The sequence below is a fragment of the Anas platyrhynchos genome, chromosome 27, assembly GCF_047663525.1.
Source record: "Anas platyrhynchos isolate ZD024472 breed Pekin duck chromosome 27, IASCAAS_PekinDuck_T2T, whole genome shotgun sequence".
Taxonomy (NCBI): domain Eukaryota; kingdom Metazoa; phylum Chordata; class Aves; order Anseriformes; family Anatidae; genus Anas; species Anas platyrhynchos.
In genome coordinates, this window is record NC_092613.1 from 7,111,291 (window position 1) to 7,138,569 (window position 27,279).

General features: G+C 41.7%; 2 protein-coding genes across 6 annotated transcripts in view; one reads left to right on the forward strand and one right to left on the reverse strand.

Moving 5' to 3' along the window:
• The first annotated feature begins 1,563 nt into the window (after window positions 1–1,563).
• PHTF1 (putative homeodomain transcription factor 1) lies at window positions 1,564–13,139 on the forward strand. 2 transcript variants are annotated; one of them, XM_072028530.1, is made up of 18 exons: window positions 1,564–1,751; window positions 1,816–1,872; window positions 1,966–2,035; window positions 2,380–2,538; window positions 3,208–3,367; window positions 4,127–4,252; window positions 4,872–5,031; window positions 5,844–6,014; window positions 6,095–6,172; window positions 6,776–6,985; window positions 7,378–7,506; window positions 7,885–8,157; window positions 8,728–8,859; window positions 8,992–9,078; window positions 10,073–10,228; window positions 10,609–10,704; window positions 11,343–11,468; window positions 11,844–13,139. In XM_072028530.1, exons 1-18 carry the CDS (start codon window positions 1,707–1,709, stop codon window positions 11,862–11,864), a joined length of 2,256 nt encoding a protein of 751 aa, XP_071884631.1. In that variant the 5' UTR covers window positions 1,564–1,706; the 3' UTR covers window positions 11,865–13,139. The 2 variants fall into 2 exon arrangements, with proteins under 2 accessions (XP_071884631.1, XP_071884632.1); XM_072028531.1 differs by lacking the exons at window positions 1,564–1,751; window positions 1,816–1,872; window positions 1,966–2,035; window positions 2,380–2,538 and having other exon boundaries at window positions 3,237–3,376.
• Window positions 13,140–13,352: 213 nt separating this feature from the next.
• MAGI3 (membrane associated guanylate kinase, WW and PDZ domain containing 3) overlaps window positions 13,353–27,279 on the reverse strand; it is a 60,704-nt gene continuing 46,777 nt past the window's right edge. For 3 of the 4 annotated variants that reach the window (XM_038168554.2, XM_038168552.2, XM_038168555.2), the window contains 8 exons: window positions 26,542–26,734; window positions 25,553–25,738; window positions 23,906–24,091; window positions 20,326–20,428; window positions 20,083–20,215; window positions 19,444–19,587; window positions 17,929–18,067; window positions 13,353–16,478 (listed from right to left, as the gene is read on the reverse strand). In XM_038168554.2, the coding sequence (XP_038024482.2) occupies window positions 15,385–16,478; window positions 17,929–18,067; window positions 19,444–19,587; window positions 20,083–20,215; window positions 20,326–20,428; window positions 23,906–24,091; window positions 25,553–25,738; window positions 26,542–26,734 (2,178 nt within the window). In that variant the 3' untranslated portion in view covers window positions 13,353–15,384. Of the gene's footprint in view, window positions 16,479–16,925; window positions 17,016–17,928; window positions 18,068–19,443; window positions 19,588–20,082; window positions 20,216–20,325; window positions 20,429–23,905; window positions 24,092–25,552; window positions 25,739–26,541; window positions 26,735–27,279 lie in introns of all 4 variants that reach the window. The other variant, XM_038168556.2, reaches the window with a different exon arrangement.

Sequence of the window (27,279 nt, forward strand, 5' to 3'; positions counted from 1 at the left end):
AAGTAATGCATTGAAACCATTTAGTGTACAAGCAAAACAAATCTCTGGTTAAGTCAAAGTAATTATTTCTGAATATATCTCACACTAAATAGCTGCTTGAATTTCTCTAAGATTTCATAAAAAAGCTTGTATGTAGAGATAATCAAACTGGCATATTTCATGAGTTGTTTTAATAGATCTCAGGAGTACCACCAGGAGAGATGCAGAACAGTTCATAAATGCCAGTGCTGCTCAGTTACTATAAACTATCAATTCTCCGTTTATGTGGCTCCTGTGATGTTTGTGCCTAATTTCTTTTTAGCTTACGTCATCAGCAACTATCTAGAAAAACACTCGTGCTTTGTACTGGGGACAACTACTCCTTGACCAAGTATTCTAAGCCTACAGGCTTAGGGTTCTGTTTTCAATACAGTGCTGTTGATAAAAACAACTGTCAGGATAAAGAGGAGTGGCTCAGTTGCACAAGTGAACTAGCAGAACACAGTTTAAAGACGAAATATCAGTTATCTTCGCTTTCCTCTCTCCTTCAGCCATGCTAGAAGTCGTTCTGTGCAGGTACTTGACACATTCTCTTCCAGGAAGGTGGGACACTCACTGGAGTGTTCTCAGGGGATTTATAATAACCTTTTTTCGTAGGTACAGATCTTGCCATACAGAAAAAGGGCTCCGTACTGTACTCTGTCAGATCTACACATTACAGTTTAGTTCCCCTGGACGATGCTAATTGTCAGATCTTCTACCACAGACAAAAGTTAAAGTCCTTCTCCTGGCACGGCCTGCCATTTTCAGGTCTCAACCAACTGAGTGATAAACTCCTGAAATCCGCCTTTCCTAGGAACGCGAAGCGCTTGTAGGCGTTCGCCTGTCAAAGGGGTGCAAGAGGAGCATTTTGTTTTTTCCCCCAGAAAAGCAACCTTCCCCCCCGAAGCCCTGCGTGCTGTCCTTGCGTCTGTCCGGCCACAAATCCCACCAGAAGCCCCCCGGGGCAGGGCGGCCCTGGGCTGCTGTAGCACATGGCCCCAAGAAGCGTCACGGGGGCACTCCGAACTGCGTCTGAAGGCATACGTATGCTTCTGGTTTCTTTGTACAACGTGTAAAGAGAGTTCTGTATTGCTGTTTTTGTGGTTTGATTTGGATTGGCAGCTAAGATTATTATTATTTTTTTTTTTTCTGTGGTTTTAATTTATCTAAGGTCTTTGCCTACAGAGGACGTGTACAATTGCCTGGAAGACTGTTTGCTTTGTGCGGCCTTAGTATATTTATTGACATTTAGCAAGTGTTTTGCGAGGTTTTTACGACGAGCGGTGTAAGCGCTGTGTGAACCCTCTGCCGCGGTGCATTTCCTCCGGTAGCTGACTGTACGAGAGTGTCAAACTGTTAAGCTATTCCTTTGTAAAATAGTTGAGCGGAATGCATAGAATTTTTTTTTTTTTCTTCCTGTAAAGTATTTTTTTAAATAAACAAAGTCTGATTTTGTCCCTTTATCCCCGCCTCGCTCCTTGTCGCGCCTCACGGGGGCGGGCCGGGGCCTCTCGGCGCTCCCCTCACGCTGCCCGGCCCCGGCCCGGGGCGGTGCCAGGCGGCGGCAGCCGAGCACCGGGCGGGCGGCGCGCGGCGGTCTCCGGGGTAACGGCGGCACCGGCGGACCGGGACCGGGACCGGGACCGGGGGCTGAGGCCGGCACCGGGAGCCCGGGGCCGCGCCTCATGGCCGCGCGCGACCGTGACGCGATCTCGTGGTACCAGAAGAAGGTGAGTGCGGCGCGGCGGGCGCGGGCGCGGGCCCGGCCGCCGCCTCAGCCCGGTCTCCTTGCAGGTCGGGGCCTACGACCAGCAGATATGGGAGAAAGCCATCGAGCAGACCGAGATGAAGGTAACGGCGGCGGCCCCCTCGCCGTGAGGGGAGCGGGGGGTGGGTGTGTGGGGGGTGGGGAGCGCTGACGGGCCTTTGTTTTCGGCTCCGCAGGGCTTCAAAAGCAAGCCGAAAAAGAAGGGGCACATCCAGCCCGACCTGATCGACGTGGATCTCATCCGAGGTGAGGGAGTGCCCCTGAGGGGAGCTGGGGGCCTGCCTCCTGCTAGGGGCCTTCTGCGGCCCCCGGGGGAAGGCCGCGGGCAGGGGCAGGAGGAGCTGGGCAGGGGCAGCGTGAGGGCTGGGGCGCGCAGAGCTCGTTGGAAGGGGAGCAGCAGGCTGTGGGTAGGGTGGGGGCCTGCTTTGGGGCACATCTGCCTGCCCTGCGCAGGCTGGGAGGTCGGGCTGGCTCCCCTTCGGATGGCGGCATCCCGGCAGAGCTTGGCCTTGGCCAAAGAGGAAGTCACAAGTAAGAAAATTCTTGTAGTTCACCTATAATGACTTGTTTATTTTTCCTTGAATGTCGAGGTTCTACGTTTGCCAAAGCTAAGCCTGAGATCCCTTGGACGTCACTAACTAGGAAAGGAATTGTGAGAGTTGTGTTTTTCCCACTGTTCAGCCAGTGGTGGATACAGGTCACTTCGCAGCGTATTTTTATGTGGCTCCTGGTACTCTACCTTATGCAAGGTAAGGAGTAGCGGTAGTCTGTGCCACAATCTTTTTTTTCTGCAAGGAACCTGATACTCTTCCATAGTCCATAATAAAAAAGATAAGGATCCTATAATTTACTTGTCTGAGCACTGCCTGCAGACGCAGGGCAAAGCTTTACCCTCAGTGTGTTCGTGGGTTCCGTGCTCCCGCACTTTCAGGTGATGGGCTAACTTCTTGTGCTGTGTTTGCTCTGCCCTGTCTTGCTGATGAGGCACTGGATCAAAACTCAAGAGCCACACTGAGTCCACAACTGCCTTCTTTCCTGTGGAACCTTAGCCAGCTGTGCTTTGGTGTTGCACAGATCCATTTGGAAAAACATGCTTGGTCCTTTCTGACAGTAAAATCTATTAATTTAGGCAGCCTCGTACTATCTGTTGGGCATTAACATTTTAACCAGTGAAATCACAAGTGAATGCTTCTCTGCAGTTCCGCTGTCATCCAGTAGCTGATTGTTTGTGCTGTTCTTGATTTGTCCTTTGAAGTGATCTTTCAGCTTCCTTTTTCTCTTTGTCCAGTATTTATTCTATACTGTTTACAGTACAGTATTATTTGCAGAAGTTATAATACAGAGTAAAAATAAGTAGTTAAGACAGAAGTAAAAACTGGGTCATGCTTTTGCATTTGATACAATTTTCTCTTTTTCAGTCATAGCAGTTGTATTGTATTTCATGATACCTGTGGTGAATGCAAGTGAAGTCATGGGACCTATGTGCCTTATGTTACTCATGGGAACTGTTCACTGTCAAATAGTGTCCACACAGATCAGCAAAACTTCGGGAAACAACGGACTCAGCAGGCGGAGGAGGTGAGAGAGGTAATGGGTTTATTTGTTGGGATCAGAGCATATGATGGATTGCTCATGGGAGAATTTAACGAGTAAATATTTTCTCTTCTGTTTTTATGTCAATGTCATTAACTGCAAATGTAAAAAGGAGTATCTTCTGTCTTGCATGTAATCTTCTCATAACAAAGACAAATGCTGCAAAGTTACCAGGCTGTGATAGGTCTGCTTTAGTTGGCATTTGGGTCTTCTTTTCCTAAGGCACCCTCAAGGTTTTGCAAACCAAACCGGTGTCCTGCTTTGGTTTTAACTATACCAGATTGCTGATGTTTATTGAGAAGAGGCGAATGATGATGCATATGACTGGTCGATTCATTGCTGGCAATTTTCTTTGCATGTGGGAAATGTTACAGGTCATCTGCTAGGTATTTAACTGTTAGGAGTGTTACTCAGTGCAAATGCAACTGTAATATATCTGAACAGAGAATTAGGGGTGTGGTTAGATTTTTGCTACCATTAGATTTCTACAGTAAAGATTCTATCTAGATTTTTGTCTGTTGTATCCTTTTCAGTTCCTTTGCTAGTGACACTGATGTCTTGTGTATGCATAAATTCTGCTTATCCACGTAAAATTTATTCTATTTGGAAATAAGCCTCCTGTCAGCATGACTCATGTAAAATAGCATCTAAAATGCTGTTCAAATCTGATTCAGATCTTTTTAAGAAAGAACTAAAACTAGCTTGCTATGCAAATTGAATTCTCCTTTTATTTCTTCTAATCAGGAAATTACGCAAATCTGTGGGTGTTGATGGGAACAGCGGGTCTTCTCCTGAGAAAGCCAGTAAAGAACAGCAGTCGGAATCTGCATCAATTCTTAACAGTTTATTTGGCATGCTGTTCCGAAGGAGGTATGTGATCTTTGCTGGGTTTGGTGTGTTTGTAACGACACTGTGTGAACAATTCAGTATTTGGAAAATGAATACAAAACGTGTGCTGTCACTGATGTCCCCAGGGTCTGCCAGCTTTGGAGCTAAGAGCATGCTTGGTACTGTAGGAGTCTTTATTATGTCCTTGTTAGGAGATTGTATTATATCTCACACTGTAGCTGAAATTAAGTGGTAGATGGGGGAAACCTGGGGGAAAAGGAGGATGGATTGTTTGGGATATTATTTCATTGCCTTTTACTGTTTTCTCAAGCGAGTTTCCAGATGAGTTTTCAATTGACAGATCCTTTTCCTTGATGCAGACTTCTTGCCTTCTGAGTTGCCCTTAGCTAGTTTTTTTGAATAAGAAAATATTTCCCTCTTGATTTAGAAGTTTACAGTTAGAAAAATGGTGAGAGTGAAGCAGATTTAAGTCTCTTCAACAGAATCAGGCCACAAAGAACCTGTCAGAAGAAGACAGTTACGTATTCCCTCAGCTATTGTTTAATGTTGTACCTGCATGGCAAGTGACAAGAGACTTTGATGTTTTCCTCAAAGAACTTTTCTCTGACATAAAAGCACTTAATTTTGTTTTCTCTCACAGGGTCAGAAGAATAAAGATGGTAGCTGAGAAAGGGACTGAGACAGAAAATGGTGTGAATGCTGTGAATAATGGTATTAAGCACAGACATGCCAGATCTGAATACAGGCTGATGCACTTGAAAGAGAAAAACAAACTTTCAGATGCAGAAAAGAGCCATCAGGTACTGGCAAGAAACATCCATTTGCAGTGGCAAGTTTCAGTACTTTCTGTGTGTGCCCAGTACTTTCTGTGTGTGCCCAAAAGTTTCTTGGTACTTAAGTGTATGGATGGATCCAATTCAAGGTACTCTCTTTCTCAACAAATCTTTGCTTACATGTAGGAAGCCTATAAACCCTTTCTGCTTCTGGACTGAACAGTTGACGTGTTGCTAATTTTCACTGTAAGCACCTTTTCGTGTGTCTCTTACAATAGTCAAGTGCGTTAATCACAGACAGTCCTGGAAAACGTCTGTTTTACCTAACTGCTTATTTCATTATAAGATTTCTGATCGTAAGCTGCTCAGTTAAGGAATACTGCTGATAATGATTACAAATAAATTAGAAATTTTCAAAAGCAGTTCTGTAAAACATTTTCCTTGCAACCAATTCTCACATTATCCTCTGGAAGACTGAAGATAGGAAAATGAAGACTGAAATGTCTCTTGGAGGGTGAGAGAGACTAAGTTAAGGCATCGTGATTGCTGTTTAAAGCTCTAAAATAAGAAGCTTTGTGGAGTTACTTTTGAGGCTCCTCTGGGTCAGTAAGGTGTTACCTCCAATATGAAGAACATAGATTAGAATTTGTTCAGAACAAATTTCTTCAGCCCTGCAGGACTGTAGTACTGTGCGGTTCCAACTTCTCTGTTTCTAGACATTTGGAGATAAGAGATTACTCTGTATCGTGGTGTAGCAGCAGCACTGGCTCTGAACCTGCGGTTTGATGCAATTCAGGTTGGTCCTTTTGGTGCCTTCATCTTATTTTCTGCATTTCCAGGATGATTGCACCAACAGAGATGGTATTTCTGATGACCTTTCAAGTGAGGAGGATGCTGAAGCAATGGCACAAAGGATCTTACTATGCCAGAATGCAGAAGGGGCTTCCAGTGACAATAGCTATGAAGAGCAGAAAAGGCCTCTCATTTCTCTGAACCAGGCTGTCTCACAGGTACTCATGTTGAATTTAAGCCATTTTCCACGCAACTTTCTGCTATGGATCATGGGTTGTTTTTCCTTTGTTTTTGGCAGGTCAAGGAAGCCCTTAAAGGTGCCAGAGACTCTGATAGTGTCGTGGAATCTGAACTGGAGTCCACAATATATAGTCAGGTACGGTGGTAAATTCACAGGCTTAACTTTTCTGAGCCTGACCAGTGCAGGGATATCCCTCCCATCAGAACAGACCATTATTAAATAATAGTGCTTCAGCATCTTCAGGTATAACGTGTGGCCTCCCTCCCTGCGTGTTTGCAGCTTTGTGGACTTCATTCACAATTGTGACTATTCTATTCTGTTTAACAACAGCAAAAAAAAAAAAAAAATCATTCTACTAGCAGCACATTATGGTCCAAGCTGCCTTGAATTGCTTGTATCGAAGGCCTGGTGTTTGGGAGGCAGCACTGTGTTGTAGCTTTTATGCTAATAAATTCTGATTCTTGAAGAAATACTTTATTCTCATATACTTGTTCACTTAATTACTTGCTTATCTTCCTGACCCACTGCTCCCACTATCTAAAAATAAAATACAGATAACATGTATGGATATAAATATTTAAATAAATAAAATCTTAACATAGATTATGCAGAAACCAGAAAAACTTTGCATTAGAATTAGTGGAATCAGCCATGGAAGCTGATTTGTCTGATTGCTTGGAGAGGGGAATGCAACTTGGGTGTGGGGCTGTACTGTGTAAATTTTGTTTGCCTTCAAAGGACTCAAGATCCTGCATTAGCGTGGGATCCCGGAGCTGTAGCGTGACCCGGAGAGACTCAGAAAGTACCCGCCAGGACTCTGAGACAGAAGACATGCTTTGGGATGATCTGCTTCATGGCCCAGAGTGCCGCTCATCCTGCACCAGTGACAGCGAGGAAGTGACTGTGAAAGGTACCAGGCGAGACCTGAAGGAAGATGTTTTCCAGCAGGTTTGTTGTTTTGCATGCAGTAGAGAGTACTATGAAAGTTGTTTTTTTTCTTCTTCAATTCAGCTACTCCCTCCCCCCCTCCCTCCTCATTTGTCTGCCCAAATAATACAAAAGATGCATCTGAATGCTGTTGGTATAATGTAAGCAACCTACTGCTGGATGAGCCCATTCTGGCAGCTGTGCTAATCACACAGAAGACTAGAATGATCTAAACAGGATCAATGAACTTCCCCCCACTGTCATCTAGACCACTGCTAATCTCAAAACAAAGTGTTTCACTCAAAGACAACTTTGGAATCCCCTTTCAATCAAAATACTCAATAGTAGAATTAATTATTTAGTAGTGAGACAAAAATGCATTATGTTCTGTTGTGTTCTTTTTTCTTTTATAGAACCATTTGTTTTGGCTCCAGAATACAAGTCCAGCATCTGCAAAAGTGAGTGCACTGATCTGGGAAGGGAATGACTGTAAAAAGGTGGACATGTCTGTGCTGGAGATCAGTGGAATTATCATGAGCAGGGTAAGAGAGCTGTAAAGCATTGCAATCTTTCTCCCTTACACTTTTTAAAAAACAACAAAAACTGAAAATAGCTACACTGGCAACCATGGAATGAGGCATAAAACTTGGTCCTCCCACAGCTACAAATACAGTTGTCCTAAATGTACTTAGGACTTGCATAAACCAAAATTTATCAAGTCTTGGCAAAGACTGGTGAGCATTTTTTGTTTTGTTTTTAATTGGCAGTGTTTGGACTGAAATGGGTGGAACTTTATGCTCTGTCCTTTGAGGCAGAGGGGAAAATGAGTGCTCAATTCAATTAATGCTGCCACAGCAGCATATGTTTCCTTTGATGCAAAAAACCTGGTTGATCACACTGTTTTTGTTCCTGCTTGCCAGGTTAATGCCTACCAGCAGGGAGTGGGGTATCAAATGCTGGGAAACATCATCACCATTGGATTAGCATTCCTGCCATTCCTCTACAGACTCTTCCGCACAGATAACCTGGAGCAGTTGTGCTCCTTTTCTCTAATGGAGCTTTTGCACATCTTTTGTGGAGCACCTGCTAGCATCCCCGTCATTGTTTTGTCTGCCATCAACTTCCTTGAACGTCTTTGCTTAACCTGGATGTTTTTCTTCATGATGTGTGTTGCTGAGAGAACATACAAACAGGTATGCTTAAATATGTTGAAACTAAAACGTTTCATGAACCGTGGAGCAGTGGGTCTTCCAAAACCATGCTACAAATCATAAGACAATGGCAAGACAAACATGTCTCAGCAAGCAGAAGTGTTGAATCTGGTAAGATGTGTTAGAAACCTAGGTAGGTGAGTCTGGTAAGACTATTTATCAGACATAAGCTTGTTGATACACTTGCTACTTAGGAAAAAGCATACTTAGCATTAGAGAGTTGGCGACATCACATTCAGCTCTGTCATAACTGGGCAATAGCTTTGTCCAAATGGTTCTAAATATTGCATGCTGTGAAGAACGTCATCATTTGCTGGCTTTGTGGCTACCCCTGTGTAGCATCAGCAGTTCTACCTCTACCGCGCACAAGATGAACAAATATCTGAGAGGTCACGCAACAAGACCCTGCAGTGAGGCTTTCCCAGAGTGCTGTAAAGCTAAGGCTTTCTGCCAGTTACTGCTAAGCAAACCCTAGCAATGATTTTCCTTGGTATGTTTTATTATGTTTTCTAATTTATGTTTTTTTGTGTTATGTGTGTTTTTAATTTGCAGAGGTTTTTATTTGCCAAACTTTTTAGTCACATTACATCTGCTCGGAAAGCTAGGAAATATGAAATTCCTCACTTCAGACTCAAGAAGGTAGAAAACATTAAAATCTGGTTATCCCTTCGTTCCTATCTAAAGGTGAGTTCTAATCCAAGAATGGGTGCGTTTGGTTACTACAGTGAGTGTAAATGAAGTCTCTAGGTACGTTACAGGTCTCTGCAGATCCTACATCCAAACCTTAGACCTGACTCAGTGTCTTTATTTCTGCAGAGGCGAGGCCCCCAGCGATCTGTGGATGTTGTTGTATCATCCATCTTTTTACTGGCTCTTTCAATTGCTTTTATATGCTGTGCCCAGGTGAGATTTTTTTTAAAGTAGTTAAAAAAAAAATACAAGAATATTTTATTTTGCAGAACCTATGTAACGCTTGCATTGTAGCTGTTGGTCTCCAAAATAGTTTGGGGAGTGGAGTTCTGCATTTTTAAAAACTTTGTGAAGTGTAGTTGGTTATAGATGTTCATTCTCTACTTTTGTGGTGGAAAGCTTGGATTTTGTATAATTTAGATTTCAGGACAAAGGCTTTTTGCACAAAATAAAGGATTCTGCCTAAGCACCTCGTGTGTTCACAGGACATTTTATTTAAGAGGGCTGATTGCAGCACCATCTTTAAGAACCCCTGTGGTTGAAAAGCAGCTCAGTAACTATTACACCTTTTAATTCTTCACTAAACCTTCTGTTACAGTAAGTAAGTAGTATTAATACAGGAGCTCTCTCTTGGTTTCTTTGGTTTTCGCAAGAGATCAATTCTGTTTTTTAGGAAAATTCTTAATATCATAAAGATGGCAGTTGTGATGGAAATAGGACTGATGATTAGGAGATACTGACTTTCACTGCTGTGATTGCTTTTGTAAGCCACAGGTTACTGGAGAAAGCAATGACAGTCCCCATCCTGCTGTAATAGACCTGATGAATAAATGCACTCCTAGGAAAGGCAGAATCAGCATGGCTGTGGTGGTCTAAGGCTGTGCGACAAGCACACACAAGGAAAGACATTTAATTACTAGTTAATTGGAAAGAGGGAGGAAAAAGAAAGTACAAGCTTTCAGGCTAACACATCTTTTTCTTGGTGGAAAGAAAAAAAAAGCAAATGCCAAGCTAAAACAAGGTTGTAAACAAGGTTTTTTACTTTAACCTTGTTACATGAATGAATTATACTTCAAAGGAAAAAGCATCAGTCACTCCAGAGCATGGGTATCTGTTCAGAAGAGGAATGAGGGCAAGGCTTTTGCACCTCTCCAAAGAATAGGCATGTTAGTTGTTACTGATGTAGATGTTTTTGCTTTCAATACAGGTCCTGAAGGGTCACAAAACATTTCTGAATGCAGCTTACAACTGGGAGTTCTTAATCTGGGAGGCAGCACTTCTCCTCTTTTTACTACGCCTAGGATCCTTGGGATCTGAAACCAACAAGAAATACAGCAATATTTCCATCTTGCTTACTGAGCAGGTACCTCCATGCATGTTCTCCCTTTGGCTTTATGCCATTTTTGGATATAACTATTGCATTTCAGACCATCTTAAAAAAAAAAAAAACAGCATTTGTGCTGCACTGCAATAAAGCAATGTAACTACAGCTACGGAGGGACAAGCTGGTAAACATTAGACTGACTCAAATTTTAAAGTTTTAAATTATTTTTGGCTGGGCATTAATACATTTGCCATGTCAGTCAGGAAAATAATGATATAACACTGTTGAAGTCCTCTGTCTGTAGATGTTACCACTTCTTTAGGAGTGAGATTGCAAAAATGACTAATTTTTCCAAAGCCAGAAATTGTTTGGAGGCTAGGGTTGGAATATTAATCTCGTCTGTAATGTTTATGTCACAGATAAACTTATACCTGAAGATGGAGAAGAAGCCAAACAAGAAAGAACAGCTGTCGCTAGTAAACAATGTTTTGAAACTCTCTACAAAGTTACTGAAGGTAAGTTCATCTCCCTAAAAACAGATTGTTTGCAACAAGCTGAGCAGCTATGGCTAATGACAGTGACCATGTGGTTTTGCTCTTTCCAGTTCCATTGTGTTTTGATTAGATAAGCTAGGTTTCACAAAGGGAGTTTGTGCTTCGACAACAGTGGTATAAACTCTAGTAATACAAGATTCATTTAGCTAGTTATGTTGCAAACATTTGACTAACAGTGGCTTGCTACAATTTAGAATGTCATTTTCCTTCAGCAACTTCAAAGTGGAAGTTTCTTGTTGACAGGGGCAGGGCAGCTATTTGAAAAGAAAGGGCATAGTCTAAAAGCCACCAAGAATAGTCTAAACAAATTTTGCAGCCTGTTGCATCAAACTGTTGTTATGAAGCTAGTATTTATACAGAGGAGGTTTTTTTCAGGTCCAGGATGGCTGTTAGAAAACATCTGAGTGGGGAGGCCTGAAATCCATAGTGGGAATTTTTACGTGAATGTATAAGTAAGGCTACAGAGGCAGCACAATGTCTTTCAGAAAGCCGATATTAAGCTAAAAAGCAGATTAATTGCTTCAAGTATGGGCTAACTAATGACACGTTGTGGGTTGTGTTGTGTTTTGTTTCTTTTCTCTTTCTTTCTCTTACTGTAGGAATTAGATACCCCATTTAGGCTGTATGGGCTGACCATGAACCCATTAATCTACAATATAACACGTGTTGTAATACTTTCTGCTGTCTCGGGTGTTGTAAGTGATCTGCTAGGATTCAATATCAGAGTAAGTATAATTCCCACATAAAGAAGAAAACTCTTGGGCATGCGGGTGTGTCACCCTTACACCACTGAAGGGGAATTTGGCACCCAAGCAAAAAGACTTGGTTTGAATTAGGCTCCTTCTGCTTGGTAATTCAGAGACGGGACCATCTTGAGTCAAGCTCTACCTCCCTGAAGCAGCTTGTGGCACGGGGTGGGGGAAGGACAGCCCTGTCTTAAGTTTCAGCCCTGCTCAGGCTTGCTTAAAGCCAGTAGTCAGAACCCTCAGTTCTGTCTTCAGTGCAGGATGGGTGAAGGAAATGGGAGCCTTACCTGTAGATGAAAAGCATTCAGCCTGGTGGCTTTCAGGGCTATACTCATTCTCAACATCTCTTTTCAGTTATGGAAGATTAAACCCTGAGCTGACCAAACATCAGCACTCAGCCATCTGCTCCACCAGGACAGACCAGAGCCCAGTGGCTTGGGCAGAAAGCAGAGGCGCGCTCACACTACAGAAAGATGTAACCGCCGAGGGCTTCAACAGTCTCAGCGTATGTACTGAACGTTGTTCCTCTGCTGTACTGTTCTGTAACTCTACTGGGCTTATTAGTTACCTTATGGCATACACATGTACAACAGGATAAAGGGGGCTAAATACTAGTAGCTGAGATTGAAAATATCAGGAATTGTGTGCACATACTGTGGGGCATCAAACACGGTAAGAGTCATGGTACTGCTCTTACTGGGGTGGCGCGATGGGTGCCTTGTTTAACACCCATCAATCCTGTGCATGAGCTAAACGAAGAGGCCTCCTGGTTCAGTCTGCATCATTTCCAGAGAGCACTGGAGCTACACTGACTTCAGAGCTCTGTTCAGCTAGACAATACTTAAAGGCAGTTACCTGAATGTGCTGAGGGCTTTGCCTCTTTATCGTGAGCTACTGCAGGATGCAGTGAAATTCAGTCCGCACAAGCTGAACACTGCCCCTACGCTGACAGTTGTTGAGCTTGCAGCTGCATAGTAGATACAACAGATTAATACTGGGTAGCTTACATTAGGCTTACTGCAAATAAATTACTGTTTTTTTGAAAACATCAGTTACGTGAGAACAACCTTACAACACAACGCATAGAACAGCTGGCAACTACAAGTATTTTGCTATGTTCATTCCCGCTAACATCTCCGTTAGGGTTAGTCAGTGGGCAGGTAGTAGCACGGGCTGTGTACAAAGGACATGCTCCTGTACCTACTGGTGACGCACCAAACCCAGTGTTCTGTGAAGCTGCTGCAGCCGTGCACTGCACTAGTGCCTTACACTGGAATACCTAAGGAAGTGTTCTGTTGCGTGGATCAGGTTAGTGGGAGATAAGTTACAAAGACCTCACTTAAAAATAGATTGTTTAGAAAAGGCATAGGAGAGAAAAAAAAAAAAGGCTATCAAACTTGCATTTTCCTTAAGTTTTGTGACTATTACCTTCAATTATATTAGCAATGGAAAAAAACAAACCAACCAACCAACCTTCTCATAGCTTCATTCTTTCACTTAAGGAGTAAGAGGGCATGAGAATCTTGGGTAGCAAATTGTTTATAGCTATTTTCTGTACAAGGAAAGATTGTAAGATGGAAAAGGAAATGACATTTTTATATATCAAAATGTACAAATAAACCTACAGTACAAGTATTTCATCGTAAACAATTGTTTCTACTTGACTTCATGATTTTTATATTACCTTTGTTATTTGAACCCGGAGTCCAGAAAACTTCCAATAATAAACTGCATTTGTTTTCCAGAAGAGTATTATGTTTGTGGGTAAAATCTGGGTTATATATTTATCTGTTTAAAGTATCACACCACTGAAAGTCAGCAGACAATCTATTTTATACAGTGCAGAACCAACAAGCAACAAACTGGACTTTCTTTTTTAATATCTATATAAAAAATAATGAGCGATTTACAGGTCTCTCTCTAGTCAGAACCTCAGAAGTATGTATAAAGGTGCTGTACATTATATAAACATTTACACCCAGTACATCCATACATTGCTTAGCATTCCAAGGCCACATTGCTAAGTCATCTGATACAGTAAGTACAGATACAAGTTCTATGGAAGGAGAATTCACACACAGATAGGACAATAAATCAGGTCACATTAATATATAGAAAAAATATAGGGGTAGTTGATGACAGGGAAACAATTTCAGTGGTGCTATTTCATTTCTGTACTAAACTTCTGAATCTGTTTCTGCATTTAGTGGTTAGGGCAAGTGCATACAACAACAAAAAACAGACTCTTGTTAAGAATACATGGTTAATATCTACATAGACTAACTTTGAAGTATTAAATATTTTCACAGTCATACTCCATAACATGGAGTACTTGTTCATGTTATGCTACACAACAAATCAATGGTTCATCCAATGTGAAGCAGCAGAGCACAGTTCAGATCTGCCTTAAAGCCTATTTAATTTTCAAAGTGTTTCTTTAAAAAGCTGTTTGAGTAGTCATCTGTACTTCCAAAGAGTTCTTCAACTCAGAACTGAATCACTGTGCTTCATTACGCTTTAAAAACATTACATGTTTCAAAGCCTAAACAAGTTTGAATTTTGATGAGTAAGTAAAGCTTGACCTTCTACACTTCTTTTTCCTTCTGCAAGCTGGACCAATACGCTCCTTTTACCACTTTTTTTTCCAGTAATTAAAGACCTGTCACATCAGGAAATCACCTCTAAAACTATCATGTAAATAAAACCCTTCAATTTATGCAGTCTGCTGTTCTTGCAGCTATAGGTCTAATACGTCTGAAGATTCTGGTGGTAACATTCCCCGGTATTATTCTTTAAAAAATCTGTATTATAGCCCAAACAATAGATATTAAGACTCATGTACCCTGTAGATCATACTACTCAGCACTCTTAGACACACGTTTAAAATAAAATATGGGAGACCTAATACACACAGGCAGGAACTTCATTTAAGGAGCTAGTATGGCAGTTGGTTCTGTCCTAAAGATCAGTTGTTACCTCCACAGAGGGAAAGAAAAATTCCAATTCTTAACTAGCATTAAATAATTAAAGATGTGACTTTTTAGTATACAGCACCACAGTGAGGCTGAAAATAAATGCACACTCAATGCTTATGTTTACAAAGAATGCTAAGGAGGACATTGTGCTACATGAAATGAAAAGAATTATGCTATTTAACAGAAACCAGCATTTTCTCTGTTTTGACAGATGTTTGCAAACAGTTATTATAAGCATCCTCATGAATCAAGAAAATAAAGCAATTTTGTTGTGTTCGTAAAAGGCAAAATTACAAAACATTGATTTATGTCAAATATAATTTTTATCTACATGATTTTATATTAGGTATAAAAATTTAAGAAAAAGACATCAATTGGAACAGCATCAGTGGCTCATTTGCTGCCCTACAATTGATAGAACCAACCCACCCATCTTCTTACTGAACCAGTAAGACATGGGTATTTCCTTATGTAAACATGCAACATGCTCGAGAAAATACCCATTTCGACAAAACCTTGACTTTCCTGTGACTGGAATACATATGAGAAGAATTAGATTGACTGGATACAGTAGATAACTTGGCACAAGAACAAGAAGTGAGTCATGATCACATTGGCAATATAGGCATTAAATAATTTTGTTCAGAAACTCACAATACTATCTGAGAAAGCTGTAGCAGTGCAACGTTGAGAGCAGCAGAACACCGCCTTCAAAAGGACAAGGGGACAGCAGCTTATGGAGGCATTTCATTTAAGCAATCCAAAAGGTCCTTCATGCAGCTTAGATAATTTAAGAATGAATCAAATACTTTCCACCCTCTAACCAGTTTCTGAAAAATACGACAACTTTGTGTAAAGAAACAATGCTTTTAAATGATCATTATTAGAAACTTGATTACATGTTCTAAAAAAAGTGTCAGTCAAACCCGTTTTTCAGTCACACCTGCTGTATTGGTGACTTTACATGCACTTGGTACCCTCCAAGGTCCAGGAGTTATTGGTGTTTTCTTGACCGGAGAACTATTTTCAGATTTGGAAATTCCATCATCTTTGGTTTCATCAGGCAGCTCCATGTGTCGCTCTCCATGCTGTCTGTTCAGAGTATCAGTCTCCTGTGCGTCGAGCCTTCTTTGTTTCTCCATGGAAAGCAGTGGAATATTGGAAAGGCTTGAAGTTTTGAATCTGCTGGAACTCAGTTCTCCAGAGTTTGACTTCCTCATTTTTTCCTCTTCGGATGTGTTTCTCTTAGAGTCACTGAATGGAAGGTTGCTCTCAAATGCTGCATATTTTCCCTCTGGAGACCACCCTTCCTTCTTTCCGGAACTCTTCTGCTTCCCTTCTTTCCTTGTGACTCCTATTTTACCATTTCCACCTTTCAGTTGCTCAACAGTCATCTTATCACCACCAGTTAAGTCAGGATATTCTTGTAACTTGCAGAACACTTCTGTGTTTCCTTGCTTACTGAGATGCTTTTGAGGACTGGCAGACCTGCCTTGATTTCCACTGGAACACTCTTTTTTGCTACTATTGTTCATCCCTATTTCTGTGAGTTTACTCTCACTCCTTCTGGAACTGTCAGGTTTATGTGAGAGATTGCCATAGCTTTTTTCAGGATCCCCCTTTCTAGGGCTGTGCAAACCTGTGTGATGGTGTCCCTCAGCTGCCCCTAACTTTTTTGGACTTGCAGATCTGTCTCTTCTGGTCCCTAATTCCAAACTACCTTTTGTGATTTCAAACCCAGGACTGGAGGGGAGATCCCATCTGTTATTTGTTCTCTGGGGAGAAGACAGAGGCTTCATCCACAACTGGTTTTCAGTTAAAGTGCTTATCTTTTCAGGCACAGTGTTCTTTGCTTGTTCCAGTTTCTCAGACAGTTGAACTTTCATTAAAGCTTCTCCTGGTACTGGTAAATAACACACTTCAGATGGGGAAGCAGAATGTGAAGATGAAGATAATGGTGACTGTTCTTCATATATTACAGTTGATGAAGATGGATTGTAACTATCCCAATCACCTGGAAGTAAACAGAGAGAGATTTGATTAAATTTTTTAAGACTACTTTAGAAACGTGCATGCTACTGAGGTATCAGGATGTTACGTGAAAGCTTCAGTTAAAAAAGATTCTGTAGTGGCATAATCTCAAAGTTTTATTTAGTCATTTTTCCATACTGCATTGTTCTATAACCTACAACAATTATAAGGAAGTGACTTTGGAAAAAGCTTCTGCTTCTGCTGGCTGGATTTCTGTGGGACTGACATGGTCTTTTACAAGCATAATTTTAGAGGCTACGTAGCCAAATTGCAAAGCAAATTCCTGGCCTGCATTGGTTACAAGAAAATCAAATAAATGCTAAAATGTTTTTTTGCTAAAAGAAAATTGAAAATAATGAGAAGTTGAGGTTGTTCATAGCTTTACACTTTACTAATAGGAAGAGATGAAACACAAGACATGCAGATTTACCAAGTCTTTAAGGAAAACCCAAGAAAAGCACTGAAAGCCCTTAATGTTGCTCAGGTTTCACGTAGGGACACAAACTGGAGGGAGCCAAACCTGAAGAAGGAAGAGAAAAAGCCCAGAACTACATACCAAAATCACAGAGTACAGCAAGCAAGAATTTAATCAGGAATGTATGATTAACAGCAAGACAAGAGGCAAAACCTTTCCCTTCTTTACAGTCACTGATCCAGTCCAAGTTGTTTAAACTTATCTCAGGACCTGACTTTGGCAGAGGGCTGGACCAGATGGTCTCTAGAGTTCCTGCCTGACTTTCTGTATCGTGTGTTTCTGCGTAAGATTTAGGAAATTTCCATGTACAAGAGGGCCGGCAGTGGTTCCAGATAGCTCTTGTGCTGTCCTCTTGGTGCACGATGAACACTATTTAGCATTGCTGAAATTATACCAAGCTTGAACAGCTGTTAGTAAGGAGAGAGATAGAGGTGAACCTCACACTGGTTCCCTCTGTTCTAGCTTGTAAATGCTGATTTAAGAGGACCTCAGCAGAAGTTCATCAGAACACAGAGGACTCTATTTAACTTTCACACTTAGTGACAAAGTAATTCAGTGTGAAACACAAACAAAGCCAGTCAGGAAGCTAGCAAGATGGCACAGAACAGATCTCTTGGGTCACAGATGGGCTGTTTCCATGCCATGCGCTAATTCACTCTGATTTTACTGTGATGTGCAATTTGGAACAGTAAGATGTTAAGAATTATCTTCTAGCTCTCTGGAGGAAAGAAGTGGAGAAACTTCTGAGCAGATTTTATCCCTTGAGCGGATGCCAGTTGCTGCCTGTAAATGACTGAACACAGCACACAATTTGGTAGTTCAAACTGTGTGTTTTAAAATTTTCAAGGGATAAACTCGTGGTTAGTTAACTATTACTGAAAAACTCTTCATCAGAAAAAGTGACCTTATGATTTGTAAGATATTTACACAAAATGAAACCACACTTTAGATGACATACTGTGATCTGGTATCAAGCCAGTCCCTGGTCTCAGCAGCAGCAAAACTTTATTTCCTCCAGCCTGAATCAGCTCAATTGCTCGTGTGTGAGTGATTCCTTGGGTGGGTTCTCCATTGATTTCAACAATTTGGTCACCAACCTGGTAAGAAAATAACAACCAGTTCAGTTTTTGTGAATAACGGCCACCATAAAATATTTTTTCATTTGGAAAGAAAAAACAGAGACAGATGCTTCTGTTTTACCTCTTACATTAAATCCACGCGAAATCAACAATAACAAAACCACCCTGGGACTGCTGACTACACAATACAATACAACACAAAACAACACAACAAGGTGGCAGTTCAGAACTCTTCATGTCAGGTCTCCAGTTCAGCCAGCTCAATAAAAAGTCTCAGCTTACTTTAAACATCCTCCATTTATTTACAAGCAACGAGACAGGTACAGCCATATTCCTGCGCCTATTTTCATTCTGGATCATCTTACAGAGGGATATTGACAAACCATGGAAAAACCTGGCAACATGCGTCTGTATGTTTAATAAAAATCTGACTGTTACTACGGCAGAAAAAGTTTCATATAAAGGAATGGATTCATTTTTCCAGGTAGGAAAGATCACCTTTATGCAGTTATCAGCACTAAGGTCTTTGAGGACAATTATCAACTTGCACAGAAGTTGGGTGGATAATTACCTTTCACACCAACTTTGCAGGCTACCAGAACGGGCCTCAGATAGTATCTGCACAGTGTCGTGAAACCTATTTTGCAATACACGGGTCAGCCAATGGATGTCACCAGTGTTTAAATTTAGCAGTTTAAAGAAACTGGGCTTTGTTAAATAAAATGCCTCTGCCAAAGAAGGTCAGTAGCTGGTTACTCATCTGATAGGACAGGGCGCTCTGCACCATGCTACGTGCCTCACATCATGCTCAGCTGCCATTAACTGGGTGAGAAATTCCTCTCCACTGTTTTAGAGAACAGCCAGAAAAATGACAGCATTTTACAGCTGTGGGAGGGACAAAAGCGAACGACACAAAACCCATGAACAATCTCACACTGGGTGAGCTCAGAGCTGCGGGGGGCACGCACCACAGCACTTCTGGCCCTGCTCCACCGCTCCCACCGGTGCCTGACCGGCTGTGGAGGGGTCCAGACTGCACACACCATCAGCAAATACATTCACTGCTGAATAACAAGCTCACTAACGTGCCTAAAACCGGTGTCCTGGAGTATCCTGATTTACTGCTGATAAGCCCAGGGACATTATTACAACTCAGGCACATGGATAGACAGTTCGTTTTGGATGGCCAGAGTCACATTTTCTCTTTTAAAATCCTAGCACCACAGCATTTGCTATCACTGAACAATAGTAGCTGAAAGGACAGCTGTCCAGATGCTGTTCTGCCTGCTGGAATCCCAACCTCACGAACAAAGTTTGTTACCAGCATAGGCAAAGTAAGTATGTCAAAAGGCCGACTTCTGTGCTAACAAACTGATTAGGAAAGACAAACTCACATGTACTCTCCCATCTTTGACAGCTGGTCCATCTTCAGCTAGTCGAAGGATAAATAAGCCCATGTTGTATTCCTTTCCTCCTCGAAGACTGAACCCAAACCCTCGAGGGCCTCTCTCCAATTCTACTGGGAAACAGCCAGAATTCTGTGCAGGAAGTGAGACCAAAGGGAAAAAAAAAAAAAAAAAAAAAAGAAAAAAAAATAGGCAGACTTAAATCTTTGTTTCTCTGGAGAAATGCTTTACAAATTTCCACATTTTGAGAAGCATGCAATATACAATTTAAGATGAATTCATCACAACTCCTGTATGATTAAGTGCAATGGTTTCATTCTAAGTCTAAATATAAATAACATCTTTTTAAGTTTTTGATGTGCATATAAGACTTCTTTAGGAAATGTTGCCAGAGGGTCTGTAGTAGCCCTGTTCCAAGGATTTTGTCTGAGTATTCAACTATGGCAAGCAAATAAATATAAATTATTAGAAAAAACATTATGTGAAATGCTTTAGTGCATTTTTATAAGCAACTTTCTACCCAAGTCTGACATAGAAACGTTTTCCTGTTCTCATTTTGAATACTCTGTGGCAATTTCACTGTAGTGTCTTGAGGAACTGGCATTTTGCATGCCTCTGCATGGTTACCTGCACCTGCGAATGACGACTACCAATAACTGCAGCAACGCCAGCATCCGGTTGTGTCAAGTGCTTATGCTCAGGCCATGAAAGCCTGTAACTATTTGAAACTTCTTTTCCAGCTTCAACTTCTGTAGCTACCCTGCAGAGAAGTAGAAGGAAGCGGATGTCACCTTTGCATGTAAACGACCCCACCAGTCAAGCTTTTCTAGTTGCTTTCAGTTCCTTTTGCCAAATACAAAAGCTCTGTACCTGTCTGTGCTGGAAGGGTTCATCTGTGCCGATCCCAGAGGTCGGTGCTGCGGAGCTGGACTCTGCTTGGCAGAGTTTGTTCCCGATGGAGGACCACGATGTTCTAATAAATTCAAACAAAAACAAGTCAGAGATAATTTTCCAAATAGAAAGCGAGGCACATGCAACAAGAGACCGCAGTGACCAGCAGCGCTATGTCTGCTGCTCTCAACTGCCTGGATCAAAATAGAAGGTTTGCATCTGAAATTTTGGGAAAAACAACCACAGCTTTCACAGGATGAGCCGAAAGGCAAGTCTGTGTAACAGCTGATGGGCTGCTTGCAGTGATGCTTCTGCCACAGTCCCTCAGGTTGAGCTGAGGTCACAACAGTTACCAGGTGAAGAGGATTTTCCCAGGTTTAGTGCTGTAAGCCAGGAACCAATGGCAGTTCATCAGTTCCACAGAATAAATTGTGCAGAAATTTGATTCTTACTTACACTGCTTTTTCTCAGAAAAAAATACAGAATTTTAACCAAACCAACCATGAACAAAATGCTTTTAGGCTGTCTGCAAGCTGATAAAGAGCAGAAGGTTAGAGCCAGTCAGATCCACAAAGCTGGTTCAGATACTCGATAGAGCAGTGGTTTGTAAAGGATGAAGAACAATGCCCATTTGAGAACACATCTCTTTTTAAAGGTAAGAGGAGAACGAGGATTTGCAGGGGCAATTAGGATTCACCGATGAAGGCCTGAACAACAGAGACAAACTGTCAACTCTTTTAAGCTGCAACACAGTCTCCTGTAGGCCACCTGGAAGCAAGGTTATGGAAGTCCCAGAGCTACGCTGGGGCGACCAGGTAACTGGCACGTACCAAGAAGAATTGCAGTGTTCTGCTTTCTCCCAAAGGCTAAGTAAAAATTAAAGTATAACAACGCTTTAATAAAATCCTTTAAAATAATACAATTTTCTTTACCACGCAAAGTAGTGATTGTGCATTTTACAATAAAACCACTGCATTTATGAAACAAGATGTTTCAGAATACAAAATGTCTGTCACTTAAAAGCGTAATGAAGCATAGTCTATGCAAAAAGCTGCCTCTTAGCTAGAAACTTAAATGGCAAATTGTGGCCCAAGATGAACTTAGGTACTGAATTATAAACTAATAGATTTATTTTCCTTACACAGTTTTAAAAAAATCCAAACAAAGTGCAGTTGTTCCAGTCCTCTGTTAGGTGCAACTCATTATTAATTTCTGAGTTAAAAAAAAAAAAAAAGCCCAAAACCTAGTAAAATACATAAAGCGCTCACGCATCTTATGGAAAGGAAAACATAATGTGTATTATTAAACTGAATTCCTCAGTTATGATAGACCTCAGAAGTCCTTCATAGGACTTGTTGGTGCTATTACTACGACGTGCCTTAAAGAGGTTTTTCTCTAGAGACAAAATGTCAACTTTTACTCCTGGTTTATACTCAGAATTTTAATTTAGAAGCACAGGCAAGAGAAATGCCATCTGTTTGTACAAATTTTCCAGTCCTCTTTCAGCCTTCTCTCTTGTGTTTCCAGCTAATACGTGACAGAAGCTGACAGGCTCCTGCTTTTGTGAAAAATGTTAAAGAATGTCTTCTGGAGCATGAAGTGGAATTCGTTTATTCATATGAAAAGCAAAGACCACACATCTGTGAAAGCCAGGAGGGAGAGAGGAGCGCTACATGGTAGCATTCTCAGTGCCAGCCTCAGAGGATAGCACTGAAGATGATGCACTGGGGAACATTAAGCTCTAGGAGAGTTTATGTTTTGTGATGCTGTACAGCTTTTGGCAAAACAGGCATTTTTCTCTTTTGGAGCTGCGTGTTATATTCATCCTTGGTGTCATCCACCACCTTGTGAACAATCCCTGCAAAGCTCAGCTCTCTCTCTGGCACCCCAACAGGGGGAAAGGACTAAAGCCCTGACTAATTTACAACCACTCTGGCTTCTTAAGGGATTCTGCTGTATGGAGGGTTCTGCTGTGAGATAAACACTGTTCTTCCAAGTAAATGAGTGAGAATTTTAAAACAATGATTTATTCCCATTTCTGTGGAACAGGTTCTGTTTCTCTCTTTCATTGTCACAAAATTCTTTCCATCTGAAACATACAAACTTCAGCGGTTTTAAGTCCCCCACATTTTCTGGCTAAGTTCTTATACACTGTCCAGGTAAGGTCATGCATAAATAAGGGGAAAAAAGATTATATTCAGAAAGTTTATTCTAAAGACAAAGAGCCCCTGAGAAACAGATCTAATGCAACAAACTCAAACTTTGATTGCATTATAAACTGCCCTGGGCAACTGCTTTGAGGTACGTCCCCTCAAACTGCAATGAATTAGATTTGATAGAAATGAAAGTCTAATAGAAAAATAACAATTTGTAGAAATCTCTCTGCTTTAAACATTAACAAAAAGGGAAATTAAGTTTTTGAAATTCTGTATTACGGGCTGAGATAGCATGTTAAATATTTGCAATGAATGTGAAATTAGAGAATGATCTGTTGGCTGTACTCACATTCTGGCTTTAGGTATTTATTATCTGAAAGGTGACAAAAGCCAACTTTCTGGCAAAATAATGATAGCGAGTTTAATTAAACCCACAAGCAGCAATCCAGAAAAATGCAGTGGTAAGCAGGGTTAGAAAACAGCTTTTCAGTTCAAATGATTGAATTTTACATATTTATAGTGAACTGTTTGCGTAGGAACAATACCATATTGAATGCAAAACTGCATGGGAGCTTTCATTAAAAATATCATCTCTGAAGCTGGGACTTAACAGTCACAAACATTCATTTTGCTGCTTAGATGATACAACAGTTGTGTGCGAAGAATTTGCTAGCAGCCTGGAAAACACCAGACAGGATTTCTGTGGTGGGATGGGACCATTTCTCAAGATGTATTTTTAGCAGGCAAGAACTACAGGGTGTTTCAATTGTATCCTAGGGATGCAGTACTAGTTCATTTGTGTATTTTAAGACAGCAAGAAGAAAAGACTCAGACTGCCTAAGTGGAGGGGATATAAAACGCACCCAGCTCCCGCCCTGTAGCTGGGTCCCTGCACAGCCCTTGCAGAGCTGCGCTGGATGCTCCTGACAGACTGTGCCTGCCACAAAGCTTCCTGACAACTACTGCAGCAGCAAGAGACACACGTACTGTCCCATGGGGTGAGGAGGTTTTCCTTCCCAGTGCAGTCCTTTACTCTGATGTAACTCCCCCAGAAGGGACAACTTCAATGGAAAAACACAAGCTGTGGACAGGTCGTATTTCCCTGTGAGCAGCAGGATCTCTCTCACATGAGAAACCATGAGGGCAATCCCTTGCCCCAGATCATGCTGTTATTACTTGCATCTTATGTTTCAATATAACCATCTCAGCAGCTATCTCTTTCTGCCCCACCTGTGCTGTTCTTCCAGAGCCAACAGATAAGCCTCGTTCTCCTTCCTTTCATTCCCGAACACCTTAAAATGCTCCCTTGTAAGTGAATTGACTTCAGAGGTTACAAACATCATATCTGGCTCATGTGGTAGGCCACGTTCACTCAACTCAGCTGGGCCGTGAATCCTCCTTACCTTCCTCAGCGACGACGGTCAGAGTCACCACGTGGCCCGCGTCTTTGATCAGCTGCACGATGCTGTCGTGTGAGAGCTCCACGATGGACTGCCCGTTCACGGCGGAGATGCGGTCTCCCACTTTCAGCTTCCCGCACTGATCAGCTGGGCTCCCGTCTATAACACGGCCGATCTTGTGAGGAATCACTAGGGAGTCAAGAGCAGGCACATCAGCTTTTCCAGATCACAAATAATGCTCGTGTTGGGCAAGCACCGTGCAGACCCAGAACTGCCACAGCCATCCCAGAGACTGTCCCTGCCCTACAGGCTGTCACTGAGGTGATGCTTAAGAAAATAAAGAAGGATTTGCAGCAGATTCTCTGTCAAAAATGTTGTCTGTAATAGACTTATGTAATAATGCCAATTCTGTTTGTAACATTTTTCTTAATATCTGACTGTCCAGAAAACATGCCCACAACCCATGGCAACTCTAACCCTGAACACAGGCATCTGTGCAGCATCCTGCACCAGAAGGTGGCAGTTCATGCTGTGCATTGCCACGGGGACCCGGCCCTACAGCAGGCATCTCCGTGCCCAAACTGCCCCCCACAGCACAGGCTGGCACCAGGCACTTCCAAAACGGGTGTTTTTAAAATTCTTGCAAAGGCAGCATCTGAGCCAAGACGGTATCACACGCTAAATATATGTTGGATGAATTCAGCACAATGCTAGTTAGAAACACTGTCTTCTGCCGTGTTCCTGCTGCTTTTTGTTGTACAGTAAAATGAAGTGGAAAGGCACAGGAAAGTGTCTGAGCCCCAGAAGAAGGATTCACTTTTAAGCCATCATTGTATCCATCTGCAACCACTTGAACAAGTTCCAGAGCAGCGATTTCCAATAAGGAACTAAAGGAACTGACTATGGATTTCAGGAGTTACACGTTTTTCATGTCAGTTTATGTGTAAACTCACTGAGCTGGCTTGTATTTTGAGGGCTGACACAGACAACCCAAACGTGATGGACAAAAGGAGTGAATCTCAGGAAGAGCATCCTACTCACGATCTCATGCAAAAAATGTTCAAAATTTCTTCTTGGCACTGCTAGTGCCTAGCAGCTATGAGCACGTGGAATACAAATCACTTGATTACACAGAGCAAAACTGATCTTCTGCAGGGGGTCACTGACCTTACCATTAATCAATTTGGACTCAGAGCTTCCTAAAAGAAGCTTCCAGCTTCTCTCCCTCACTCCCGCTCACAACATGTATTTTCCTTTTAACCTTGGTTATTTTGCTGTTTATCTTTACAACTATGCCTGAAGCTGTGTTCATATACCAGAATTGTAATACCACAGCATGCTACTTTTTCATTTTGATGTTCTAGACAAACACTATCTATTTCTAAATGTCTGACAGTAACAACTTCATTGCTTTCCTCCAAGTGCTGCAGTCTCTGCTTTCTCAGATTCCCAAAGTAATAAATTAGATAATATAAAACCAAGGTTGAAACTACACTTCCATTTAAATACCTATGAATCAATGCAATGTGGAGAATATACATCACAAACAACCCGTGTCCTGCAGACATGTCCTGGTATAAGGACCATGCTAAAACAGTCAGGCACCAGTAATGCCAGGCAGTGACAAAACCACCATCTTATCACACTTACCACCAGGAGGAGGTTTGTTTTTTGAGGTGAGAATGACAAAGCCAAATCCTTCGTTCTCCTTCCGTTGCAGACGGACATCGTAGACCTCTGGGGTCTGCTGGTTTGCAAACTCTCCCCGATTTAGTCGGGGAGAACCATCCTGCGTCACGACAGGCTGTGACTCTTCCTCCTCTGGTTGCTTTTCTCCTTAGAAATAACAGATAAACAACAAATAAGGAAAAAAACAATACTGCTGCTTTATCAGGTAAAGACAACAAAGCTGTACATCTCAGTATCAGCGCTGGCAAGAGGAAGCACTGCCTGCCTTGGAAAGTAAGGGACTGAGACTTGATCTTAAAAATGTGTTTTCCTTTTACTTGTATATACTCAGAATGAATGGTTGACAAACGCATTGGCAAAGCAGTACTGGTTACTAATCAGAACAGGTGACCGTATCAGGATTCCTGAGCCCTATTCCAGCTGTCGTTTACATGATCAAGCACTATTAACTCGAGGATAAATACCCTTCCATACACTGCAGACCTGGACACTGATCTAAAACTGCAGCATTACAAGATGCTGCACTGAATCATCTCTGGTTTGAATGCACTTATCTTTGCTGCACACAGATGCCAACAGACTTCAGAATATAGCGTGTAGTCCAGAAGACAGGTTGTGCTATTACTCCATTTGCATAGCATTAATGGCTGTTCTAACTACTATCTGCAAAACAGTTCGAAGACAACAGCGTTGCCATCTTCATTTTCAGTCTTATCTGTGTGAGCAGTGCCAGCCAGCGAGTGCCAAAGCATCAGCTTACTAAATCCTGCTTTTCTCCACTTACTCAGAATTGTAGCTGACACTCCTGAACCTCAGGTTGCTCAATTCTAGTGCAGTAACTGATATGTCTCAGAGCAGCTTTACTTGATTTGATTGCCCCAATGAAAGTGTTCCTTTAGTCACATCTACTTCGTGTGGTACACCCTCCAGACAGACAGACAGACACATACCACCAAAGAAGACCTTCCTCCGCACTGTGAGCAGCACCTGACCGTTCCGTGCAGCACTGGTCATTAAGTCCAGAACTTGTTTGTGTGACTTCCCTTTAACAGGGACTCCATCGATACACATCAGTTCGTCAGCAGCTCGAAGCCTGCCATCTTTTTCTGCTGCTCCCAATGGGATTATGGCTCCAATATAGATCTATCAACAGAGCACAGTCACTGGGTTTGAATGGCAGAAAATCAACTCATTAGAACACATAACGGTTGGAAACAAGGTGAATCCCGACAGAAAAGGTCTTTTGGGAAGATATTTTAAAAGATTATTTGACTGTCCAATTCTAGCAGAAATACAGCCAGTGGGTGTACTTTGCACTTTTGACATAAGCATAGATTCTGTACTTACTACATATATACGACTTACAGACATTATTGAAATAAAAGTCTCTGTTGTTCATTCCACTTTTTAGAACTTTTACTTATTTAACTAAGACAAGCCCAGAGTGCCTAGGGAAGAAGCAAAAGCATTCAAAAGAACTTGAATTTATTTCTGAAAAGCTGCTTGGTCAGTTCCATGCTTCAAGTTCTTTCAGTGCACAGCTTTTGGTGATTAGATAATGAATTCAGACAGCTGCACTCCCCTTATCAATTTTGTCTACCCTCACCTCTTAAAGTGCTACTAAATATAACCCAGATCAGAAAAACACACTATTTCATATGCTCGAATCACATGCAGGTTAAATGAAA